This window comes from Bombus huntii, chromosome 3, assembly GCF_024542735.1.
Source record: "Bombus huntii isolate Logan2020A chromosome 3, iyBomHunt1.1, whole genome shotgun sequence".
Classification (NCBI taxonomy): Eukaryota; Metazoa; Arthropoda; class Insecta; order Hymenoptera; family Apidae; genus Bombus; species Bombus huntii.
The window spans coordinates 13,299,817-13,320,794 of record NC_066240.1 but is presented as its reverse complement, the minus strand read 5'-3'; the positions used below and the strand labels follow the sequence as shown (position 1 = coordinate 13,320,794).

Sequence of the window (20,978 nt, the reverse complement as noted above, 5' to 3'; positions counted from 1 at the left end):
CACCCTACCGGCACCTTTCCATACTGTAATACCGGCGCTCAAAGTACTTCAACAGTTCTCCGTTCAATTTTAGTGTTAAAGAGAAATCTTGTAACTTAAAAAAGACGGTAATGTATATCTTATATTACTCTTATAAAAATCTAGTAATATTAGTAAGTTAGTCTGATCAATATAAAGGTTTTATACCTGTCCATTTACAAATAAGAAATCTTATTCAAGGTAAAGAATTTAACAAAGGAACAAAATCTGGACACTAGTGATCCCTAGCATGATAATCTAGTCTTTTTTTTTAGAACTCTCCCTCCCCACACGGCACGCAATACAATAACTAGCTTTTTAAAGAACAGAATCTTTTCCTCCTTTAAAATATATTTAATGTATCTATAAGAGACACGGCATAACTGGTACCTTCTGCAGAATCACATACTCCTATTCGCTACATTTTTAGTTGAGAATGTTTCTTATTGGTTACAGAAACAAGTGATAAAATAAGCGGGGATTCGGTCAAACTTATCATTTTTACGGGACCACAGATTTTCATATTTGGTAAGCAACTATTTGCAGTAAGTACGACAAAGTATAGGGGACACCTTCGTTTCAATGGTCTCATATTTTTCTATATCAAACCAGGAAGAATTGGTTGGAAAACAATAAATGACGTCAAAAGAAGTCGCGTGATCATTCTCGAGGCTACGGACTGGCCAGAAGTATCTCATATAACAGTGGTGTTTGTCAAAAATTCAATATATATCTATGATTCGTTTTCATCTTAAAATAAATATCGTTCTTTCAGCATATCAATTCTTTTTCAAAATGATATGTCTTATGTATAAAACGAGAGTATTTTTTAACACAGTGAAACGTCATTTGATATTCGTTTTATAAAAGAAAACGGAGCCACACGATGAGAGTTACTGCTGACAAGATTTCCCCGCGCCACGATCTGTACGTAATAATAATCGCTGTAAAATTCAAGGGATATGCATTGCGTTGCGCGGTGCGTACTAAAGTCTGGACTTCTCCGGTGAACAGTAGATGCGCATAGTTCTCCTGAAGAAGAATCTTCTCTCTCTCTCTCTCTCCCACATTGGTGAGATAGCTCGCGGTCGCGACTCCCTGTTGCAGCACTTTCGTCAAATCTCACCGTTTCAGTAGTTCTGCGATAATAAATATATAACATCATATACTAAATTTAACGTACGATGACATTCTGTAAATATGAATTATAGGATGAGGCCGCAGTGACAGTGAACTTAACACGACGAACTTCTAATGCGTGTTTAATAAGTGACATACGTGGAGTGTTTTGGTTTAGTGAAATTAAGATTTCAGTGTTCCTTTTCTTAATAAACAGAAGTTACTGAAACATCTGTACAAGTCTACTGAGGCTGAAAGAAGATCTACATGGTGTCGTAGGATGACTGATCCAAAAATCAAAATGCATTACACACCACCGAGCTCGGACACCATTCAAACAAAGCCTTTTCCTATTCGTGGTAAGATATACTGAGAAATAATATTATTATTTCCCCTATAAATATTGAAATCTAAATATAAATAATTAAATTTAAATATTTCTAATGCTTATTTTTTGCTTTTTTAAGTAATAGAAACTGTTGTATTGAAGTTTTTTGAAGAAACAATTGAGAAGCGAGACTCATTTGATTGCAAAGTGAATCTTTTTATTAAAGTACTTGTCATTTGTTTTCGCCTGTTTGATATTTATTATATTCTTAGAAATATTGGTTTCTCTATAAATATATGCTATTTATCACGTGGGTTACTGTTACTGTATTCTATCATTATCCTACGAGAACATAACCTGAAAAGATACTCCATGTTGAACCGCGTGAGCCGCATTCACACGAATGACACAATTACGTAGGATACATATGTATGTGACAAGAGATCGTATTAATTGACTGAAATCTATGGTAACGTGAAACTGATTGAAACCGGTACAAAGCTGTATTTGACACCATAGGAACGACTTTAATTTTGACCTTGATTGCAAAGATTCATTGCTACGATCAATCCACCTTATTTTCAGAATTTCTAGTTTACGGGTGTTCATACAAACATTTGATCATCAGTATTTTATTATAGAAACAAAGTATCTACTATCAAGTGTTTTTCAAAAGTCAATGAAAATTCTACATTAGAAAATTTCTATTGTATAAGTATTATTTTAATAAACTTACGAGAGCAATCCCAAATAATCATAATATGAAAAACATTTATTAGAACATAAAAGAATATTTGTTATATAAACAATGAAGTACTGTAAATAATGTTTCAGCGCTGGTTGTAAGAGTTCCAAAGGTAATTGATTTTTTAAGTAGATGGAAGAATCGCCGATTTGATGCGTTTCTTTATCTCATGAAAATTTGCAAAGAAGGCATTTTTTGTGGTTATATCTTTCCTGCAATTGTACCTTGGTCTTTGCTCGATTACTAAAAATAGTTGAACGATAAAGTTAATCTGAGAATATTGGACGAAAGATGAAAAATAATGGCACGCGTTTACATGTTTGTCGAGCCATAAGGTTATTTCGCAAAGAGTGTCAGATAACAAAATGTTTACGTTTGAAAAGCTGTATCGGAACCAAACACGGTTCATATCATCACAATGCGATCTAATTTTTATCTAGCGAAGATCATCGAATCGTAAAAAATGCGTTGAACTCACAACTCAATTTCCGTTATTTTGGTTACAATTCCGGATCGATTATTCCCGTATTTTAAGCCAGTGAAAATAGGCAAGTAGTCATTAATAGCACTGACCCGAAATTGCGTAAATTTCTTTGGACAGCTAGTTGATTTCGTTCTCGTTATAAATCTAAGGCATGTTAAGAGTGTGAGCGATTTACGCAGATTCAGAGACCAGACTTCGTACGATTATGTATCTTCAATTATCAGATATTTTAACGGAACATGCGACTGAGTAATAATAACAACAAATTAATACGATAATTTTCTCGCATTTGAAGGACAGTACGCTATTAATATACCAGGAAAACTAACAAAGACAAATAAAAAATACATCTATGTACATATGTATACATATGTATAAAAATATATAGATAAATAAAGCACGCATTGTGCACGTATCGAACGAAATACCAGACTAATATTACTAGAAACCAACAGTTGCCATTTACTACTGCGTGAAAATTGAACGATATCGCACAGTGACAATTGCACTTGAAAAAATTAATTTCCTATCTAGACTATCTAAATGAAACCCAATAACTGGTTGATGTGTATGTACAATGATATTTGGATCCTAATCCGATAAAATTAGATCTAATCAAAATTATTTTCTTGAAAATGACCGGCATACGATAAAAAATAATTCTGAAACTTTCTTTTATGTAATATGTTTGATAATTGCAGGCGAACGAGCGAATTGTGTAAATAAGCCGCATGTGATTGCTATGGTGGGGTTGCCTGCCCGTGGTAAAACGTACATTTCAAAGAAGCTGTGTAGATACCTCAATTGGATTGGTATAAATACAAAGGTGTTCAACTTGGGAGAATACAGGCGACATGCAACCACTGCTTATCAATGCCACGAATTTTTCCGTCCTGATAATATTAAAGCAATGGCAATACGTACCCAGTGCGCGATGGACGCGCTTAAGGACGTCTGCCAATGGTTGGAGAGCGGGGACGGCGAAGTGGCTGTGTTCGACGCCACCAACTCGACCATCGAGAGACGACAACTAATCAGGGACATCGTGGTCGAGAAAATGGGCTTCAAGCTCTTCTTTGTCGAATCTGTTTGCAACGATCCTGAGATCGTTGAACAGAATATTATGGAAGTAAGGAAATGGCTCTTCTAAGTCCATTTGAAACTCGTAATAATTCTTAAAGTATTGATCTACATAGATTCAGATGTTTTATTTTTAAATATTGTTTCAATTTCTTATCGGATAATGTATCAAATACACAGGAGATGAAAAAGCTTTCCCTTTTTAATCAATTCGTAAATTAGCTTTGATTCCTTGCGACAAAGTTATTAACATTTTAATTAAGAAAGATTAACAATTAACAACATAAAACTTCTTAACGTGTAGGTAAAAGTGAGTAGTCCAGATTATACGAATATGAACAAGGAGGAAGTACTGGCTGATTTCATGCTGCGAATCGAGCACTATCGAGAAAAGTATCAGCCATTGGACGAGAATCAGGAAAGCGATTTATCCTTTATGAAAATTTACAACACTGGCGAAAAAGTGCTGGTCCATAAGCACGAGGGTCACATACAAAGTAGGATAGTTTATTACCTTATGAACATCCATATAGTGCCACGTACGATCTATTTAACTAGGCACGGCGAGAGCGTGATGAACCTCGAAGGTAAGATAGGCGGAGACTCGGAGTTGAGCGTTAGGGGCTGGGAATATGCCAAAGCATTGGCTAACTACATCACTGGTCAGGATATTCAGGTACGAGCACAGACATGGGGCAGAAAAAAATCTTGGTTTTGTATTTAAGCAAACTATAACATTTTTCATAATTGTAGGGATTGCGAGTGTGGACTAGCTGGCTGAAGAGGACCATTCAAACGGCAAGTGACGTGAATGTGCCCCAAGAAAGATGGAAAGCGTTAAATGAGATTGACGCGGTAAACTGAGAAATAATTAATTACTTTCGTTTTCAATGAAAATTTATCAGATGGTTTTGAATAGAATGAAAAAGTATTGTTTCTTACACTTTATTGTTCAAAATTCCTTTTTAAATGTTTGATTAACGTTGGACTAATAAAAGATGGCCTTCTTTGTACCCTGTAAACAGTAATTGCATTAGGGTCAATAAAATATTTACTTTATATATAATAAAAGTTATTGAATGACAAAAAAAATATTCGCATATAAAATTATTTATGATAACAATTAAACCATATTTATGCACAGGGTATTTGTGAAGAAATGTCTTATGAAGAAATCGCAGAAAAGTATCCGACAGACTTTGCCGCGAGAGATCAAAATAAATTCTCATATCGTTATCCGAGAGGGGAAAGTTACGAAGATCTGGTCGCGCGATTGGAACCAGTGATAATGGAATTAGAACGACAGGGTAATGTTTTGGTTGTTAGCCACCAAGCAGTTTTGCGATGTCTATTTGCTTACTTCCTAGACAAAAGTGCGGGTAAATATCATTATTTACAAATATTTTATTTATATGGTTGATATTAGTATATAAATAATTGAGAGAAGATATCTTTATCAGAACGACTGCTTAATCAAATTAATAAAGGATGAATAAGATGCATCCACATCGTAAATACAGAAATCATAGTTATACGACATAAACGTATGTATACTTGAACAGGGAATATCGAAGTTGTATAACTTTGGACCTTCGACGTATCGAAATGAACTGAACAAAATAGATATGTATGCAAAGAGTGAGATATCGGGAGTGACGAAATTATACGTATGACGGAAGTCCAAGATACCCGTCGTTCTTGTTTACATAATTTTATTTCCATAAATTGCGAGTAGTTTAATCAATTTCATACGCGTCGAATACATACGTAATTTATCTTATACTTCAAACCATTATTTGATGAGTAAATAATATTTATCTTTTCTCATGACATTATTTTTCTTACTGTAATTCATGTGATTCAAAGATTCTATTCTTTTTTCACTTTACAAAATAATTTTGATCATATTTGTCTCCTTCCAGATGAATTACCATATTTACAAGTGCCACTACATACTATTATTAAATTAACGCCAGTTGCCTATGGCTGTAAAGTGGAACACATTCGATTACCAATCGACGCAGTGAACACTCATCGACCAAAACCAAAGGTAAAAATGATCACAATTGACTAGTAGCAATTGTTTCTTTTTCCTTCCTTGTAAATACATCCGTATGCCGAGCAGAAACAAAAGAGAAAGAATAAGAAAAAATTGACACACTCTTATTTTGCTTACTCATAATAAAATACCTCGATTCCTTAAGTTTCTTATGTTTTAATGTTCTCAGAATGCCTGACCATTAGTGGATTGGGACTACTTCCTCGTATCTAATCTTAATTTAATGTGTCCTAAATGTCATCCAATTCTAAGCTTTGTATATTAAACAGTGCGTTGCATGTATTTTTCTGTTAGAATAGTATGGGTAATAAACAATGTGAGATGTAGTATCACGCACGTAGATGTCAATTTTAGTGTTAAATTTGATGTCACAGTAGCCTGTATATATTTGTAATTATCGTCACCGTAAAGCACACAGAAGGATTGCATTTATGGTCCAGTTTGTTTAACAAATCGTATATTTTATGGTAAATTATTTACTCGAGTGAAACGTTGATCGTTTTATTGATCGTCGTAGTGAATAAGTGCTCTGGAAATAAAGTATATGTATATATATGTTTTAACGGTACGACGTGACTATAAGAGTTATTATTAAAACCTGCTTAATTATTTTGTGCGAATTACTTTTTACATCTCTGTTCATTTAGATGGAGTAGATATGTAGTAGCTGATGCTTAGTATATGGCTACAAACCATTGTCTAAACGATATAACGGTCGTTGTATAAACTCTTTTCAGATCCCGGGATATCTAGAGGAACAATTCCGAAGGAAAGAAAAATTGCCTCGCACCTGATAACGACAACATTGTAGCACGACAGAGCTAATTCTAATCGTCGTTACGAGGTGCTGAAGACGCATTCTTTTGGCAGCTGGCTGCCTTTATACGTCCGATGCAACGTGCATCCATTTAATTCCTTATTTTAATCAAATATACACGAAATATGTCTGATATCATCCGACATTATTTCTATACGAATTACGTGATCAAAGGGTTCCTTTCTATTCTGTCGATTTTCTAATACGTGCCGTATGCTAGTGTAGCGTTAAAATGTGACAAATTTTGACTTGTGACGAAATACAGATGTTTGTATGTAATCGAAATCACGGAGAGAATCCTATGAAACTTAAATGCATATGTAACCACATACGTAAATTTGTTCTGATACTGAGTTTCCTGATATCTAAAATGCTATATCTATATTTTGAGTATTATATTTAAAAAATGGTATCGCATTAAACATGTTTAACTTCTCGATTTGTTATATATTTCGTGTTGTTTGTAAATCGTCGATAGGAAAGAAAAAAAAATCAATCCCCGCAGGTATTTCTAACATACATAGTGGTTATATAATGACGTTTATGTATTTTATAGAAATGTTTTATTAATACTAACATATTCTGGCGATTATGAACTTATCAAATTGCATATATTATCGATTAGGAAACAGCTGTCTTTAATCTTCTACGGAAACTATCGTGCCGAGCGAGAATCATGTTATATTTCAAAAATTTATCTCATATGATAATCTAGTTACTGGTATTAGGAAATAGATTCCAAAATATTTTTGTCAAGAAGATTATGCTGTGTGGAAAATCAAGAACTTTTCGAAGTGTAATTTATTTTAAGAGAAGTGTACATATTTTTTTAATACCCTTCACGATGAGAAAAAATACATTTACTTGAAAACAATATACTCTGTTTTTTAATTTCAACCTATCTTTGCGTCTAAGATTAATATAAATGTTAAACATTTAATTGCGTCCTTATATTTTTATTGCATTATAAAAAATGCACAAAAAAATGTTCTTTTCTATAATAAAAGCGTGTCGAATATTTAGCGTCATGCCAGATAGCGCTAGTGTAAACTAGGTAGCGCTGAAATTATCGGCAGTAATGTCACTTAGTTGATATTTTCCAATATTTTGTCTTCATGTAATGAACAGGACAACTAATCAGGATGATGGCAACAACTAACGAATTTGGTCCTGACTCTGGTGGTAGAGTTAAGGTATATTTCCTTTAAATAGTGTGAAAAGTTCGATGCACTTTTATGTTCCTAACCTATACATGTAGAAAAAAGCAACAAACAAATGTAACGTAATAGTAATTAAAATAACAATTATTCGAGTATTTATTGTAAAGTTGAAGAAGAATGAAAAATAATTATTTAAATTTTATTGAACCAGGGTGTTACAATAGTGAAACCAATTGTGTATGGCAATATAGCCCGTTATTTTGGTAAAAAAAGGGAAGAAGATGGCCATACACATCAATGGACAGTTTATGTTAAACCATATCATAATGAAGACATGTCTACATATGTCAAAAAAGTTCACTTTAAATTACATGAAAGTTACAACAATCCAAATCGTATTATGACCAAAGCTCCCTATGAACTCAGTGAAACTGGTTGGGGAGAATTTGAAATTGTAATTAAAATTTATTTTCATGACCCTAATGAACGTCCTGTAAGTAGATTTTTCATAATTCTAAGCATATCAATCATGCAAATTTATTGAAATTATTTATATTCTAAATAGGTAACTATATATCATATATTAAAACTGTTCCAAACAACACCTGAGATACAACTTGGGAAAAAGAGCTTAGTGTCCGAGTTTTATGAAGAAATAGTTTTCCAAGATCCAACAGCTTTAATGCAACATTTACTGAACTCCAGTAAACCTACAACTTTTGGTGTTTGGCGCCATAATACAGATTGTATATAGTCATTTTATTTAAATTAATGATTTAATATACATATATGAAAATTATTTTTATTCTATTATGCAGTTGAAGCCAAAAAGGAGTCTACAATGAAAGCAATAATAGAAGCAAGAAACAAAATAAGATTGGAAGTCATAGAATTTAAGGAAAAATTAACCTTAGCAAAGGAAACAATTGCTAAATTTAAAGAAGAGATTGCTAAAATTTCTAAAGCTGGTGGAAGTTTATCTGTTGCATAATCTAAGCATTTAAAGAATTTTCTAAGATTATTATGAAATAAAAGAAGTAGTTTTGGTATAATAGACAATTATAAAACAAATAAAGAATGTAAAATAAATGTACATATTGCAACTAACATCTAGATATAAATAATAAAATTTGCATAACATAAATGTATATTGATCATGTATTAAACAATAATGCTCTATGTATATGACAGTATAAATTATGTTTCAATCATGAATCATGATAATAATAATTTTTTTCAATCTACTACCAATAATTATTTAAGCGTAAGATAATTTTGACGAAAGAAAAAAAAGACTATAAACTGAAAAAAGGGATTTGACTAGATATTAAAAAATACAATAAAATGAATTCAAGCTTTAAAAGAAACTATTATAGAACAATCGATCTCAAGATAGTCTCGCAATTCTGATGAAACTACATAATAATTTACAGGTTCGAAGTTCGAATAACGCTGTATTATTACTAGCTCTTATAGCTGCAAACCATTGTGTATTTTACTTTATTTAATACCAAACTGTATGTTCAAAAATTTTCACTAGATATAATCGCCAAATTCTATGAACTAGTTATTCTAATTCTATTAAATAAATGTACAATAAGCGATTCTTAGTTTCATCAAATTGTAATTGCGATTACTATACTTATCAACGCATGCGCGAAAATTTCTGAACATGTACAACTTGGCAAATTTTTCAGATATTATTCATATTATTAATCATTAGTTTATATAAATATAATTTCTATATGTTTCTAATATATACTATTGCATAATGATACCAACTAGAAATTCTTTAGTCTCAACAAAATATACTGACTTCTAAATCTTGACCTTGACACTAGTCATTTTTAAAAAAATATAAACCTCACGCAATCAAGTGATTATACACTTTTGAGAGAAAATATGATCAGTCATGATAAAAACAGAGACAGTATCGTTACTCGCTGAAGTAATTAAGTTCGATTTAAATTAGCATCGCGCGCACAGAAACGTTTTACTATTATATATAGGAAATGACCGCAGCGCCGAATACAAGCATCAGCAGACCGTGAGCTTTTAATACTGATTACGCATTTCTAACCGGTGATATGTAGTTTAAGTTTAAGTTAACTCCAATATCATTCCTACATATGTATGTATATGCATGGTGGATAATAGTTATGCAAGAATTTTCTCGTGTCTAAAATCAGCCGGTCGATTAATATCACTATTGCACATTCCTAAATATGTATTTGAAAGTTAAATTTTCATGTCTATTATAGTCTTTTTATTCCAATGCTTTTTAACGATATAAAATTTGTAACAATTGATCATGATTATTTTATATCATAATTATGAATTCGATTCCTTGGTCAGTGATGACTTAACTATTTCATTGATTTGATCAGTTTTTCATTCAGTGTTTTATTGTTTGGTTCAATGAATGTAATGTAACATTTACTTTGGTAAGAATTTTTAGTACTAATAACTGTTATTCTATTTAAATAGAATTATTTCTAATTTTGTAACTGGAACCTTTTTTGATGTGAATGTTAGCCACGTTGATACTGCAAGTAAAACTCCATATTAGAAATTAATTGAATTTGTTTAGTGTTTATTGTAACTTAGATTAGAAAATAAAGAGCATTTTTCTCACTAATAATTTACTAAGATGTGTGCATTAGTGAAATAGTATTACTAATATTTTCTTTGTACTTATTTGAACTGTCGTAAACTTCAATTATTCATGTAATTTATCATATTAGTCATTTTGTATAATACTGCAATATAATAAAATTTATAAAAATATCGTTATTGCATCATTTTTACATCTAGTTAAACATTCTCTCAATGGTTATTCTGTGAAATACTTCAAAACTGATAAGAATTAACTTAAAGCTGAATAGCGTTATATATTACTTCCGCTGAAGTATAATTATATAAATATATTTCGCACGAAATTTTAAATGAATTATATTTTAATTAGTTTATTAAGGGCCAATATTTTATTCGCAGTCATCTCTTAACCAATTTACATTATCAAATTTTGTATTTTAACATTTTAGCCAGAAAATGGAATGCTAAGCATTCGTTAAATATTTATTCATCATCATATCTCTCATCTAAACGACTTTATGAAATTAAAAAATATTGAAATATCTATAATATTACGATAAACTATTTCTCGGTCCTTAATGGGTTAATAAGGGTTAATAGGTTATAGTAAGAAAACTATAATTATACTTATTAATTGTTAACTTTTATTAGTCCAGGTATAGAGTTTGCAATTGGTGCATTAGCAGCGGTAGGAGCTGGATTTTTTACGAACCCAATTGATGTGATAAAAGTACGATTACAATTACAAGGAGAGCTAGAAGCAAGAAACACATACAAAAAAATATATAAAAACACCTTACACGCGGGTTATTTAATTGCAAAACACGAGGGTATAACTGCTTTACAAGCCGGTATCGTACCGGCCCTATATTTTCAAGTCGTGCTCAATGGAATACGGTTAGGCATCTACAATACAGCAAAAAAGTATGACCTAATCACTAATGACAAAGGGGATACTGATATTTTAAAGACTGTTATAATAACTGGAACTTCTGGTTCTGTTGGAGCTGTTCTTGGTAGTCCGTTCTATATGGTAATTCTTCTTTAATACGTTGTTAATTATTTTGTATGAAAGATGATCCTTAAGTATCAATAATATCATGAGTAATCTATATTAAAATTGATATGTTAATTTATTAAGACACATCGTTACAGTATTTTAATTAACAATGAGCAATTTTATATTACATTCGTCTTTCTCATCGCAATAGGTAAAAACACAATTACAAGCGAAATCAGCACAAACCATAGCCGTTGGTTATCAGCATAATTATTCAGGAACCTGGAGTGCATTCAAATCTCTCTGGAAAGAAGGTGGGATAGTGGCTTTGTATCGCGGCTGGTATGCGAATATACCACGTGTTTTTGTAGGATCCGCAACGCAGTTAACTACCTTCGGTTTAGCTGCGGATTGGTTACGCTCATTACAAGTAAATATTTGAATAGATATCACGTTCAGAATAGTATAAATGAAAATTACAATATTTCATATTTCTTTTTAAGGTGTTTACAGATCAACCGATATTTCTGACTTTTCTGGCTTCCATAATCGGTGGAAGTTGTGTAGCTCTCACTATGCAACCATTTGATGTCTTAGCAACAAGGCTCTACAATCAACGTGAGTGTAATTTAATAAAAATATTTCGAAAGTAACTTTTGTTGATAGATTTGTAGGACTGATAATTTTATAATTAAACATAGAGACGGACGTAGGCGGAAAAGGTACGTTGTATAACGGACTATTGGACGCGATCATTAAAATATTACGAACAGAAGGACTCTCTGGTTTATATAAAGGAATTTTTCCAACGTGGTTGAGAATAGCACCGCACACAGTGCTTTGTTTAGTATTTTATGAAAAATTAGACCAATTATATAACATATTACAAAATTAACAATTGTTTAAATTTGTAAAATACGTAGCAAAGAATTTTATAATTTTTAAATTATTGTATTAAGTATGCTATAGAATGAAAAAATAAAATTTCTTACATAGGCAGTGAAATGTTTTATACTTGAATAACAGTTACATATTTAAAAACATTGGTTCGCTTACTGGAAATTTAGTGTCAATGTGATCTGACTGTAATTTTCGTTAACAAATGTAAAATCTAACAATTTATCGTTTCATGTATTCGAAAATAATTAAATGATGTAATTATATCGAATTAAATCGAATATTTCAAAATTTGTAATTATTTAGATATAGGTGTTTAGATAAATATAGTATTAACAAAATAAAAAATAAAAGTATAATAAATTTCTTATCTAAATTGTAAAAAAATAACCCTTATTAATTAGATATTTACATAAACCTTACAACGAAAAAATTGTAAACCTATCTATTCACTAGAAAGAAGTATTAGACCATATAAAGTACCAGTTTTTAAATTTAGCCATGACGGATGGAATTTGGTCTAGAGTTAAATCCTTGACTTATTAATGCTGCTATATCCATCGTATTCTTTCCTCTAGTCTCAGGTAAGTATATCCTATATAGAATAATATTATATTATTACAGGATATATCGTAAGTAATTACAAATGATTGTATCATTTATAAATTTGATTTTTTACTACATACCTAACAATTTGTTCTAATAATAAAAGAAATACGGCAAATATTAAAAAAGTATATGGTCCCATAATACTTTCTATTGTTGGGAACGTCATGCCTACTATAAAATTTCCACCCCAATTAAAAACACTACCAAGTGCCATAGCTGCTGGTCTAGGACCAACGTCGAATAATTCAGATCCAATGAAGTATGGTATTGGTCCAAGACCAATTCCATAAAATATTACATAAGCCAGAACGGCTATCGTACATATTATTGGCATATGCGATGACAGATGCTGTAAGGATACAAATAATTATTTTACAAGCTAAACTTTCAACTTCTAATATAAATTATTCTATTCAAAATAATTTTACTTACAGTTAATAAAATGGAAGTACATAAAACTATCAAACATCCTAAGCACAAATATATACTAGTAAGGAGGACACCTCTCCTATTCAAAGTTGACATCACTGGTACCGAAACAAGAGCCATACCAATGTTAGCCACGCCAGTACCAAGAGTAGCATATTGTGCTCCAGTAATGCCAAGTCCAGCATTGATAAATATGGAGTTAGAATAGTAAAATACAACGTTTATACCACTCATCTGTTGACCGAATTGTATTATACAAACTAAAAATACAGGAAGCCTTAGACTTGGATCTTTAAAAATGCGCTTGATAGTCCAAGGTTCGGCTGTTGTTTTTGTCTCTATTTCTTGCTGTAGACTAGAAATTTCCACTTCTAGTAACATTATATCCATTTTACGTATTCTACTGAGTTCTGAAATATTAAAATAGTCTTGAATATTATTGTGAATATACCAATTACTACAACACTAGTGTTTTTACTAACCATCCAAAGCTTTCTGCTTCTGTTCCTTGATTATATATAGATATTTAGGACTTTCTGGTAAAATAATGCTTGTAAAAACCAAGGCATATATACATAATGGAACAAATGCTCCTAGCATATAATGCCAAGAATTTTCAGTTCCTAGAACTGTATCAAGCCCTGCAATTTGCCCTAAAAATACTCCACATGTAATTCCTAGTTGACATATTACTCCAACTGCACCTCTTAGTCTAAGTGGTGCAATTTCTGACATGTACATTGGTACTATGCTTGTTGCGAAACCTCCAGAGAGTCCTGGAAAGATATAAAATTTTCATGTAACAAATAATTTCACATTTTTGAATTTGGTATCCTAAAACTTACCAACAACTAATCTGCCTACTAACAAAATTTCGATTGAATTTAATTTGCGTATTAGAAAAAACATTGCAGCTCCTATAATGCCAAATATGTTTCCAACAAACAGCGCTCCTTTTCTTCCATATCTATCTGCTACCCAGCTTGAGAGGAATGAACCAGCTGCCCCTCCAATGAGAAAAATTGAGACAACACTAGACCAAACTATTTTCAGGCCATTTTTGGATACATCCATACCATATCTTTCTCTAATACTTTCATTACAAAATGCATCCACCAGCTACAATTAACATAAATATATTTAATAAATAAATATACTTACAAGTTTCTATAAAACACAAGTTGAGACACTCACATGGGCTGCATTATTTAGTACTCCTATATTAAATCCTGTTGGTACAGCTGAACCTAAGCAGCAGGTAACAGCTGCTAAAGCTAACGTGATGGTCCATCCTCCTGGTATCTAAGGAAAATAAATATTGTCTTGTTTGCTTTTAAAGTGCAAAGTAAAAAGTATTACATATTCATAGATATTTTAAAACAAAATAACAATTCCTATGTATCCTGTTCATTAGAAATTAAAGAAAATGCAAATTACAAAACAGTGTGATCATGTTAATGTCACTGGTGATTTATTCATAGTTGTATCACATTAATATGTGAATGTAATAAAATAATGGAATTTAAACGAAAATAAAAAAAAAATGGTATGTAATGATAACAACACATAGCCAAAAATATATTTGTGAAACATAAAAATCTGTGAAATACCAGCAACACATATTAAGGCACTTTAGCATGTACCATAGGATATGTGATGGTGCAGCACAATAAATCATATGATATAATTTATGTGATCAATGTTATGAGTAATACAATATAAGATACACTGGTAAGTTTGCATTTCTCTTAAAAGAAGGAAAATAAAAAATATATATATAAAACCAGAAAACCATACCACTGAAACAATTAAGCATCATAAGCAATAATGTGTTGCACCTTGGGAGACCAATCAGTGATATAATGGAAAAGCCTGGATGGAATGATGGAATAAAACTCAATAAAACCACACATCACTGGCAAACCTGGAAACTATGTAGACAACCAACCATGCATTACTAAAACTTTATAAAAAGTAGATCTAGATCTAGTCTCAGTTTTTCAATTACACAAATGTGTATATATAAAAACATCTCTTATAGAGAATCTTTTGATGGAGAAATATCAAGAATGGAATTAATAACCAAATGTGGACTTAAAAATGGATCACAAAATATGAATAGATTGCTTATAAATTATTTTTATATAATATTCTACTTTCTCTCTCTTGAATGATTTTCATGTCGTTAGTTTTTACATAGTGGGTGTTATAAAATTAATGAACTGAATACTTATGAAATATTATTATTATGAAATCATATTAAATGAAACAATATCAAAAGGAAGAAAAAACAAATTCAAATGAGGTATATGATAACACAAAACAATTTGACCTTTAAATAAAAGTAAATCTCTGCGTATGTCTTTTAATGATAAAGCAATGATAACCGAAGTAATATATAGACTGATCCCAACACATAATTGAGAAAGGTGTTTGTATATCTTATTCTTTATTTTTTACACACTTTCATATCATTCGTACTTAAGATAAACAAAGGGGCTATGTACAAGGATAATATACATAGAACTCAAGTGTTTTAATCAAATATTATGAAATGCTCGAGTCTCACATGTTCATTACACTATCTGTGATTGAGATCTTAAATAATCTGTTCCATCAATATACAAATTAAGGATATAGCTTGAAATTCATTGATACATACAAAATCGTTAAATGATGCATGCTTTTATTTCGAATTTCATTTAATACATTATACTTACTGATCTTTCGTTCAGATTATCCGAATTAGATGGACGATTAGATCGGTCAGAGTCCGTGAGTACTGCGGCATGACTATCTATAATTACGATTAGTTATTATATTTATCATGTTAAAATAAAGTTAGATATACTTTCACTATGAACATGCTACGTTAACAAATAAACGATCAATCTAAATAAATCTAGAAACATATATAGAAACATAAATTTGAGTAAATACCTTGCTGTCTAAAGCAAAAATTTTGTAGAAATAATATTTTATGAAGAGAATAGGTAATGAAATTAGAGCAACTATTGAAAAATTTCGAAAAATATTACCTAACCCTAACGCCATATTTTGTATAACACGTGTCACTGTGTCACTGACACGACTTCACACGATGTCAAAATGGCAAATAACACTAGAAACTTAAAAATGGATTGACAACACGGAACTTTGGCTTCGACTTTGTATACATATGTATACGTATATGCTATTGTATATAAAAACAGAATGAAGAAACTTCTAATTTTACTTAAGCAATTATTGGTGAGAACGTATACATTTTCTAAGGTAGATGCATCAACCTTAGAGCGGTAGAACAATATATGTTGTTCAATGTATGAACAAACAAATGTTTGAAATACGCAAATGTGTACTTTCAGATGTTTAATTGAATCAGCTTTTCCTTGAAAAGTATTACGTAGCTGGTAAATGCGCATTCTACAATCCCACGAATATTAAATAAACTATTGATTTGGAATAATTATTTAATATATAAAATTCACGAAAGTATTTGAACACTTATAGAAATTTTTTATGAATATATTATGTATGTTATACGAAACATTTTGACATTTTATTAGTACTATAATGAAATATGATTATTATGATTATATTGGTAAAGTATTCAGACAGTCAATTTTCTATTATTTATTACGCTTATTATATGTATAAGTAGTTTATTAATGCTGTATACTAAATAAATAGAGTTTTATTTTATACTGATAATGAAGATGGCCTTGAATAGGAGTTGGTTTACAAATTTTATAAACTTTTCAATATTGCACATAACATATTACTACAAATATTTATAGTTATTGTGCTGTATACTAATTTTTTATTAAGTATGTTTGTTTGCAGTAAATATCTTGTAACTTCTATATACATTTTCCGATTGGTTTTAAATTGTACCAATATAATTGTGGTAATCATGTCTCGTTATAATGTTAATGAAGTTTCAAAATGTTTTATAAGTATACATAGAAAACTTCTTCTGAATATTAAGCGTTCGGAAAATTCGTAGTGTAAGAAAAATTTTACTAAAATTACACTTTTTACCATCTGTATTTTCAAGAATCTTTCCTTCAAAGATAGTTCGCCTTTTTCGGTAACGAATATCCTTTCAATACAGGCTTCTAGAGTATTTTATTTCTTGTCTATGTCTTTTGACAAACTTTCATGAACCACTGTATACATATATATTGCAAATATAATTCGTTTCATATTATTTAATAACAATTGAGTTCCAATATTTGCGTAGAATAAAGTCAATCGATTTATCTGCGATGATATTCAATTATAATTATAACTCTTCTCAAAATATTCTTCAGAAATAATTTCTTTAAATAATATCCAATTAATCCATAAATTGTAGATCGTACGGTTTGAATGAATGATCATCGATTCTTCTATGACACGGTCCTTATTCACGATAAATATGAATGGTACGGATCGCGGTTTGTGTCTTTTATTTTTAAAAGAGGAATGTCGTCCTTCCTTAAAGTTTGCTTTCTGGATGAAGATATCATTTACCTAATTGCATCATACAAAGAAGGCGGAATTACAAATGTAAATATTGAATTGAGAGACGGTCGACGATATTCAAGCACGTGCATACATTATCTCACATGAAAAGATCCAATGTCAACGAATGAAATGTATTAAATGCAAAACCGCGGCTAAAATGTGTTTCAGTATTACATGTACTCATACGCTAGAATTTACAATTTGTCTTTCAGTAACAGAATTCCACGAATTTGTAAAATAAGAAAAAAGTATCGACTAAATTTTTGGAATGCTCTGTTACTCCGTCTTGTAGTTAATACGTATTAAATATTATCAAATTTCAAGATGATAATGATCGATATTTTAAGTAGACTTTCGCTATCGAATTTGGCATAAATGATTTGTTATATAAAATGTACGTGGTATAATGCTTGTTATCATATTTAGTGAAAGAAAGAAATTTCCATTTCAATTCCATTCCTTTCATTAGGTTTGTAAAAATACGAATATGCATGAATATCTTCAGTTTAGTGATTATACATTGCTGCTACATGCAGATTGACAATACTTTCACAACCACTTCATCGTTATTTAATTTCAGACATATATTAATTTCAATCGGACAATGGAATGAAAACTAAACCAAAATGTCCAACGCGTAACTAATAAGAATGAATAATTCATCATTACAATGCATGCAAGATTTCAATAAATGATCTTAAATTAACCAACGTTTTATGTTTTTAATGATAAATGATCCATTACCTGATTTATATATGTCCACAAACACATACGGTGTATGAATAGAGAATAAATAAATTAAATAAATAAATATAATTCATTAGCTTTTACACACCTTTATAATCAAGCATGTCTCCCACTTCGGAATCACAACGCATATATGATGATCTGCGTAAAGAAAAACAATTCTTAAAATAACATGTCACAACTTGCATATTCAAATAATTTAAGAAATAGATCACAGACCGTTCGGAATCGAATACCATCGCTACATTAGTCACTTTCTACACGTTTTTGTCTAAATCTATTTAGTATCTATGTACGTTTCAATGGTTTCCGTTTCGCCTTTTTATAGGTTTAGTAAGTATCGCGTCGATATCACTCAATTATCGAAATTTATCGATTTCGCCAATCGAATTCTCGACAGTTTAAATAAATTTTCGAACATCAACAGATATCAACGAGTGTCTTCTCTCATTTGAAAGAAAACAAGTTGGAAGTTCCCAATTCGTAAAGTAAACGTTTTTGTTTTTCTTTCACCAACGTGATAACGACCAGAATACATGCTTCTTAAATTACTCGCCGATCGCTGCTTGTGCAGAAGCAATGTCACTCTACTTTCTCGGTAATAACGACATTTTTACACGTTTCTAATTTATTTTTATAGAAAGTTTTCATTTATTTCTATTTCAATATTTTTGTCAATTGCGTATTTTCAGTGGCACGATGACATCGCGATGTTTAACTACACCCATCAACGATTAAATTATAATATTTTGTACCAAAGAAATTGAAATGAAAGATACATGAGAAGGTAATTAATACAAGATAAACAGAAAATTTTGACAAACTTTCTTACTTTCAAATTAAATTCTTATTCAGAAAAAACATTCTTACTTTACAACAAAGAAATATCTGAAATTCGTCAAAATACATTGGTGTAAATCTATAAAGTTTTTATGAAAAGTTTCAACTAAATTGGTTATTTTGATCATTCTAGTAATTCTAGTATTAAGTTGTAGATAATTTCACATGTGATTGCATATAATGTAGATGCATAATGTACATAGTTTAAATGACTTACTAACCTTTTCTTGCAGGAAAGATTTTTTCGATGAACCCGAATCCTAGTATGCACGACTGCTTGTCTACTTCGTTGCACTGTTCACGGGGGACTAGCTGAAATGCTGTAAATGATTTCCGAAGTGGGAATCCCCACCATTTTTCTATCCTCTCCTACCGAGTTTATATTACGTACTTCTTATTTATTCATGTAATTAATTCTAGTCTTGAACAATCGATCCTGTGAGAAAAACTTCACTTTCAACGAGCTAATTGGTCAGAATTTTGCCTTGATAATTGGCCGCTGCTATCTATCATTTGAGGAAGTATCTTTGTGAAGCAGAATTTCAGTGTTACAATGTATTTCTTTCATTTCTATTGTCCTGAGTCAAGAAAGCCATTTCTTTTTATATAGATGAATTTAAAACTTCGTTATCTCGGGTTGGGTATAGAATACTACTGTTTCATTCTATGTCTTTATTCATTCCACATTAAGATAGGATTATCGCTGTAAATTATTTCTCGCTAACTGACTAGACTAAGTCTCAGCCAGTTAACAAGCCAATATTCCATATAAAACAAACTTTTCAGCAGAATCTGAATCAAAGTCAAATCAGAGTCAAGCTATAAAAATCTTTGCCAGAATGAAACTCGTTAATTACTCATTTCTCTCATCTTTCGGGATAAATAATTCATTCGTATAATCCACTTTGTTCTTTATCTTGTACTGATAATTTATACAAATTTTATGAAAATTGCGTGTATTTATTATACATACATGTATATATAATGTATAATACATAGTGCATACATGCAATTCCGAGTTTGATTAAAATTGTCTTCCCGAGGAACGTACTGGCAATTTCATGTTCTCTACTTTTGCGCGTGAAAGAAAATTCTATGCACGTCACTCGGAAGAGTTTTTCAGATAATTTAGGTCTCTTTCATACGACGATGCATGTATGATGGATATATTCATTATGGAAGCGTTCACACGATTCTATAATGAATGCTGTATAATCGGTATCTATCGTACACGTATTATATACGTGTATCGCCGTATGAAATAAGGCTAACAATTTTTGTTTGTTTATATGCGATTACTTATCTATCGTTTCGTTAATTTTTCTTATTTTATTTCAAACATAAAGTTCAAGCGTTAAACGCAACATACGTAATCGATTTTTTAATTACAATGAATCGGATTATTATATGATATTTATCTCCCGATTCATCGTATGTAATGCCCCATTACATCAACAACGAGTTAATTAATTCACTAAAGAAAAAAAAGAGTACAAACGTTGGATAGAAGAAAAATTATTCTTTTTTTTTATCAATGTAATG

At 30.8% G+C, this 20,978-nt stretch overlaps 4 protein-coding genes and 2 long non-coding RNA genes across 20 annotated transcripts; 4 read left to right on the top strand and 2 right to left on the bottom strand.

The window, feature by feature from the left end:
• The first annotated feature begins 1 nt into the window (after position 1).
• LOC126863496 (6-phosphofructo-2-kinase/fructose-2,6-bisphosphatase 1) lies at positions 2-7,526 on the top strand. 8 transcript variants are annotated; one of them, XM_050613739.1, is made up of 8 exons: positions 2-107; positions 1,230-1,496; positions 3,396-3,823; positions 4,079-4,450; positions 4,528-4,629; positions 4,919-5,153; positions 5,697-5,824; positions 6,571-7,526. In XM_050613739.1, exons 2-8 carry the CDS (start codon positions 1,418-1,420, stop codon positions 6,625-6,627), a joined length of 1,401 nt encoding a protein of 466 aa, XP_050469696.1. In that variant the 5' UTR covers positions 2-107; positions 1,230-1,417; the 3' UTR covers positions 6,628-7,526. The 8 variants fall into 8 exon arrangements, 7 of the variants coding, with proteins under 7 accessions (XP_050469696.1, XP_050469701.1, XP_050469695.1 ...); XM_050613738.1 differs by lacking the exon at positions 2-107 and adding an exon at positions 405-546; XR_007688875.1 differs by lacking the exons at positions 2-107; positions 6,571-7,526 and adding exons at positions 411-546; positions 5,235-5,318 and having other exon boundaries at positions 631-1,496.
• LOC126863546 (uncharacterized) lies at positions 2,217-2,814 on the bottom strand. The gene is made up of 2 exons (XR_007688911.1): positions 2,689-2,814; positions 2,217-2,453 (listed from the first exon to the last, which is right to left on the bottom strand). It is a non-coding gene; the product is annotated as an uncharacterized LOC126863546 (long non-coding RNA).
• A 147-nt stretch (positions 7,527-7,673) lies between the features above and the next one.
• LOC126863519 (YEATS domain-containing protein 4) lies at positions 7,674-9,054 on the top strand. Of its 2 annotated transcripts, none has more exons than XM_050613798.1 (4): positions 7,674-7,843; positions 8,022-8,303; positions 8,376-8,556; positions 8,629-9,054. In XM_050613798.1, exons 1-4 carry the CDS (start codon positions 7,793-7,795, stop codon positions 8,799-8,801), a joined length of 687 nt encoding a protein of 228 aa, XP_050469755.1. In that variant the 5' UTR covers positions 7,674-7,792; the 3' UTR covers positions 8,802-9,054. The 2 variants fall into 2 exon arrangements, with proteins under 2 accessions (XP_050469755.1, XP_050469756.1); XM_050613799.1 differs by having other exon boundaries at positions 7,782-7,927.
• Positions 9,055-9,698: 644 nt separating this feature from the next.
• On the top strand, positions 9,699-12,401 carry LOC126863510 (solute carrier family 25 member 35-like). Of its 3 annotated transcripts, none has more exons than XM_050613779.1 (5): positions 9,699-9,857; positions 11,057-11,438; positions 11,617-11,835; positions 11,909-12,023; positions 12,107-12,401. In XM_050613779.1, the coding sequence occupies exons 1-5, from the start codon at positions 9,823-9,825 to the stop codon at positions 12,298-12,300; spliced, it is 945 nt and encodes a 314-aa protein (XP_050469736.1). In that variant the 5' UTR covers positions 9,699-9,822; the 3' UTR covers positions 12,301-12,401. The 3 variants fall into 3 exon arrangements, with proteins under 3 accessions (XP_050469736.1, XP_050469738.1, XP_050469737.1); XM_050613781.1 differs by lacking the exon at positions 9,699-9,857 and adding an exon at positions 9,948-10,160; XM_050613780.1 differs by lacking the exon at positions 9,699-9,857 and adding an exon at positions 10,261-10,358.
• Positions 12,217-19,762, bottom strand: LOC126863484 (solute carrier family 2, facilitated glucose transporter member 1-like). 5 transcript variants are annotated; one of them, XM_050613714.1, is made up of 9 exons: positions 19,658-19,762; positions 18,685-18,737; positions 16,061-16,137; positions 14,535-14,642; positions 14,186-14,459; positions 13,823-14,116; positions 13,344-13,750; positions 12,989-13,260; positions 12,217-12,897 (listed from the first exon to the last, which is right to left on the bottom strand). In XM_050613714.1, exons 2-9 carry the CDS (start codon positions 18,725-18,727, stop codon positions 12,798-12,800), a joined length of 1,575 nt encoding a protein of 524 aa, XP_050469671.1. In that variant the 5' UTR covers positions 18,728-18,737; positions 19,658-19,762; the 3' UTR covers positions 12,217-12,797. The 5 variants fall into 5 exon arrangements, with proteins under 5 accessions (XP_050469671.1, XP_050469669.1, XP_050469673.1 ...); XM_050613712.1 differs by lacking the exon at positions 19,658-19,762 and adding an exon at positions 18,816-18,937; XM_050613716.1 differs by lacking the exon at positions 19,658-19,762 and adding an exon at positions 15,138-15,271 and having other exon boundaries at positions 18,685-18,739.
• LOC126863556 (uncharacterized) lies at positions 19,072-19,714 on the top strand. Its single transcript, XR_007688926.1, has 2 exons — positions 19,072-19,194; positions 19,289-19,714. It is a non-coding gene; the product is annotated as an uncharacterized LOC126863556 (long non-coding RNA).
• Positions 19,763-20,978: the final 1,216 nt, after the last annotated feature.

What these genes read in the sequence shown, in the direction of transcription:
- LOC126863496 (XM_050613739.1), top strand. Translation starts at nt 1,418, where the DNA reads ATGACTGATCCAAAAATCAAAATGCATTACACACCACCGAGCTCGGAC. An exon ending in TTGAACAGAATATTATGGAA is followed by an intron (nt 3,824 to 4,078) that starts GTAAGGAAATGG and finishes CTTAACGTGTAG; the next exon opens with GTAAAAGTGAGTAGTCCAGA. An exon ending in CTTCCTAGACAAAAGTGCGG is followed by an intron (nt 5,154 to 5,696) that starts GTAAATATCATT and finishes GTCTCCTTCCAG; the next exon opens with ATGAATTACCATATTTACAA.
- LOC126863519 (XM_050613798.1), top strand. Translation starts at nt 7,793, where the DNA reads ATGATGGCAACAACTAACGAATTTGGTCCTGACTCTGGTGGTAGAGTT. An exon ending in ACTCTGGTGGTAGAGTTAAG is followed by an intron (nt 7,844 to 8,021) that starts GTATATTTCCTT and finishes TTATTGAACCAG; the next exon opens with GGTGTTACAATAGTGAAACC. An exon ending in TTGGCGCCATAATACAGATT is followed by an intron (nt 8,557 to 8,628) that starts GTATATAGTCAT and finishes TCTATTATGCAG; the next exon opens with TTGAAGCCAAAAAGGAGTCT.
- LOC126863510 (XM_050613779.1), top strand. Translation starts at nt 9,823, where the DNA reads ATGACCGCAGCGCCGAATACAAGCATCAGCAGACC. An exon ending in AATACAAGCATCAGCAGACC is followed by an intron (nt 9,858 to 11,056) that starts GTGAGCTTTTAA and finishes AACTTTTATTAG; the next exon opens with TCCAGGTATAGAGTTTGCAA. An exon ending in AACAAGGCTCTACAATCAAC is followed by an intron (nt 12,024 to 12,106) that starts GTGAGTGTAATT and finishes AATTAAACATAG; the next exon opens with AGACGGACGTAGGCGGAAAA.
- LOC126863484 (XM_050613712.1), bottom strand. Translation starts at nt 18,835, where the DNA reads ATGGTATTCGATTCCGAACG. An exon ending in AGACATGCTTGATTATAAAG is followed by an intron (nt 16,138 to 18,684) that starts GTGTGTAAAAGC and finishes TCGTAATTATAG; the next exon opens with ATAGTCATGCCGCAGTACTC. An exon ending in GAAGCAGAAAGCTTTGGATG is followed by an intron (nt 13,751 to 13,822) that starts GTTAGTAAAAAC and finishes TTAATATTTCAG; the next exon opens with AACTCAGTAGAATACGTAAA.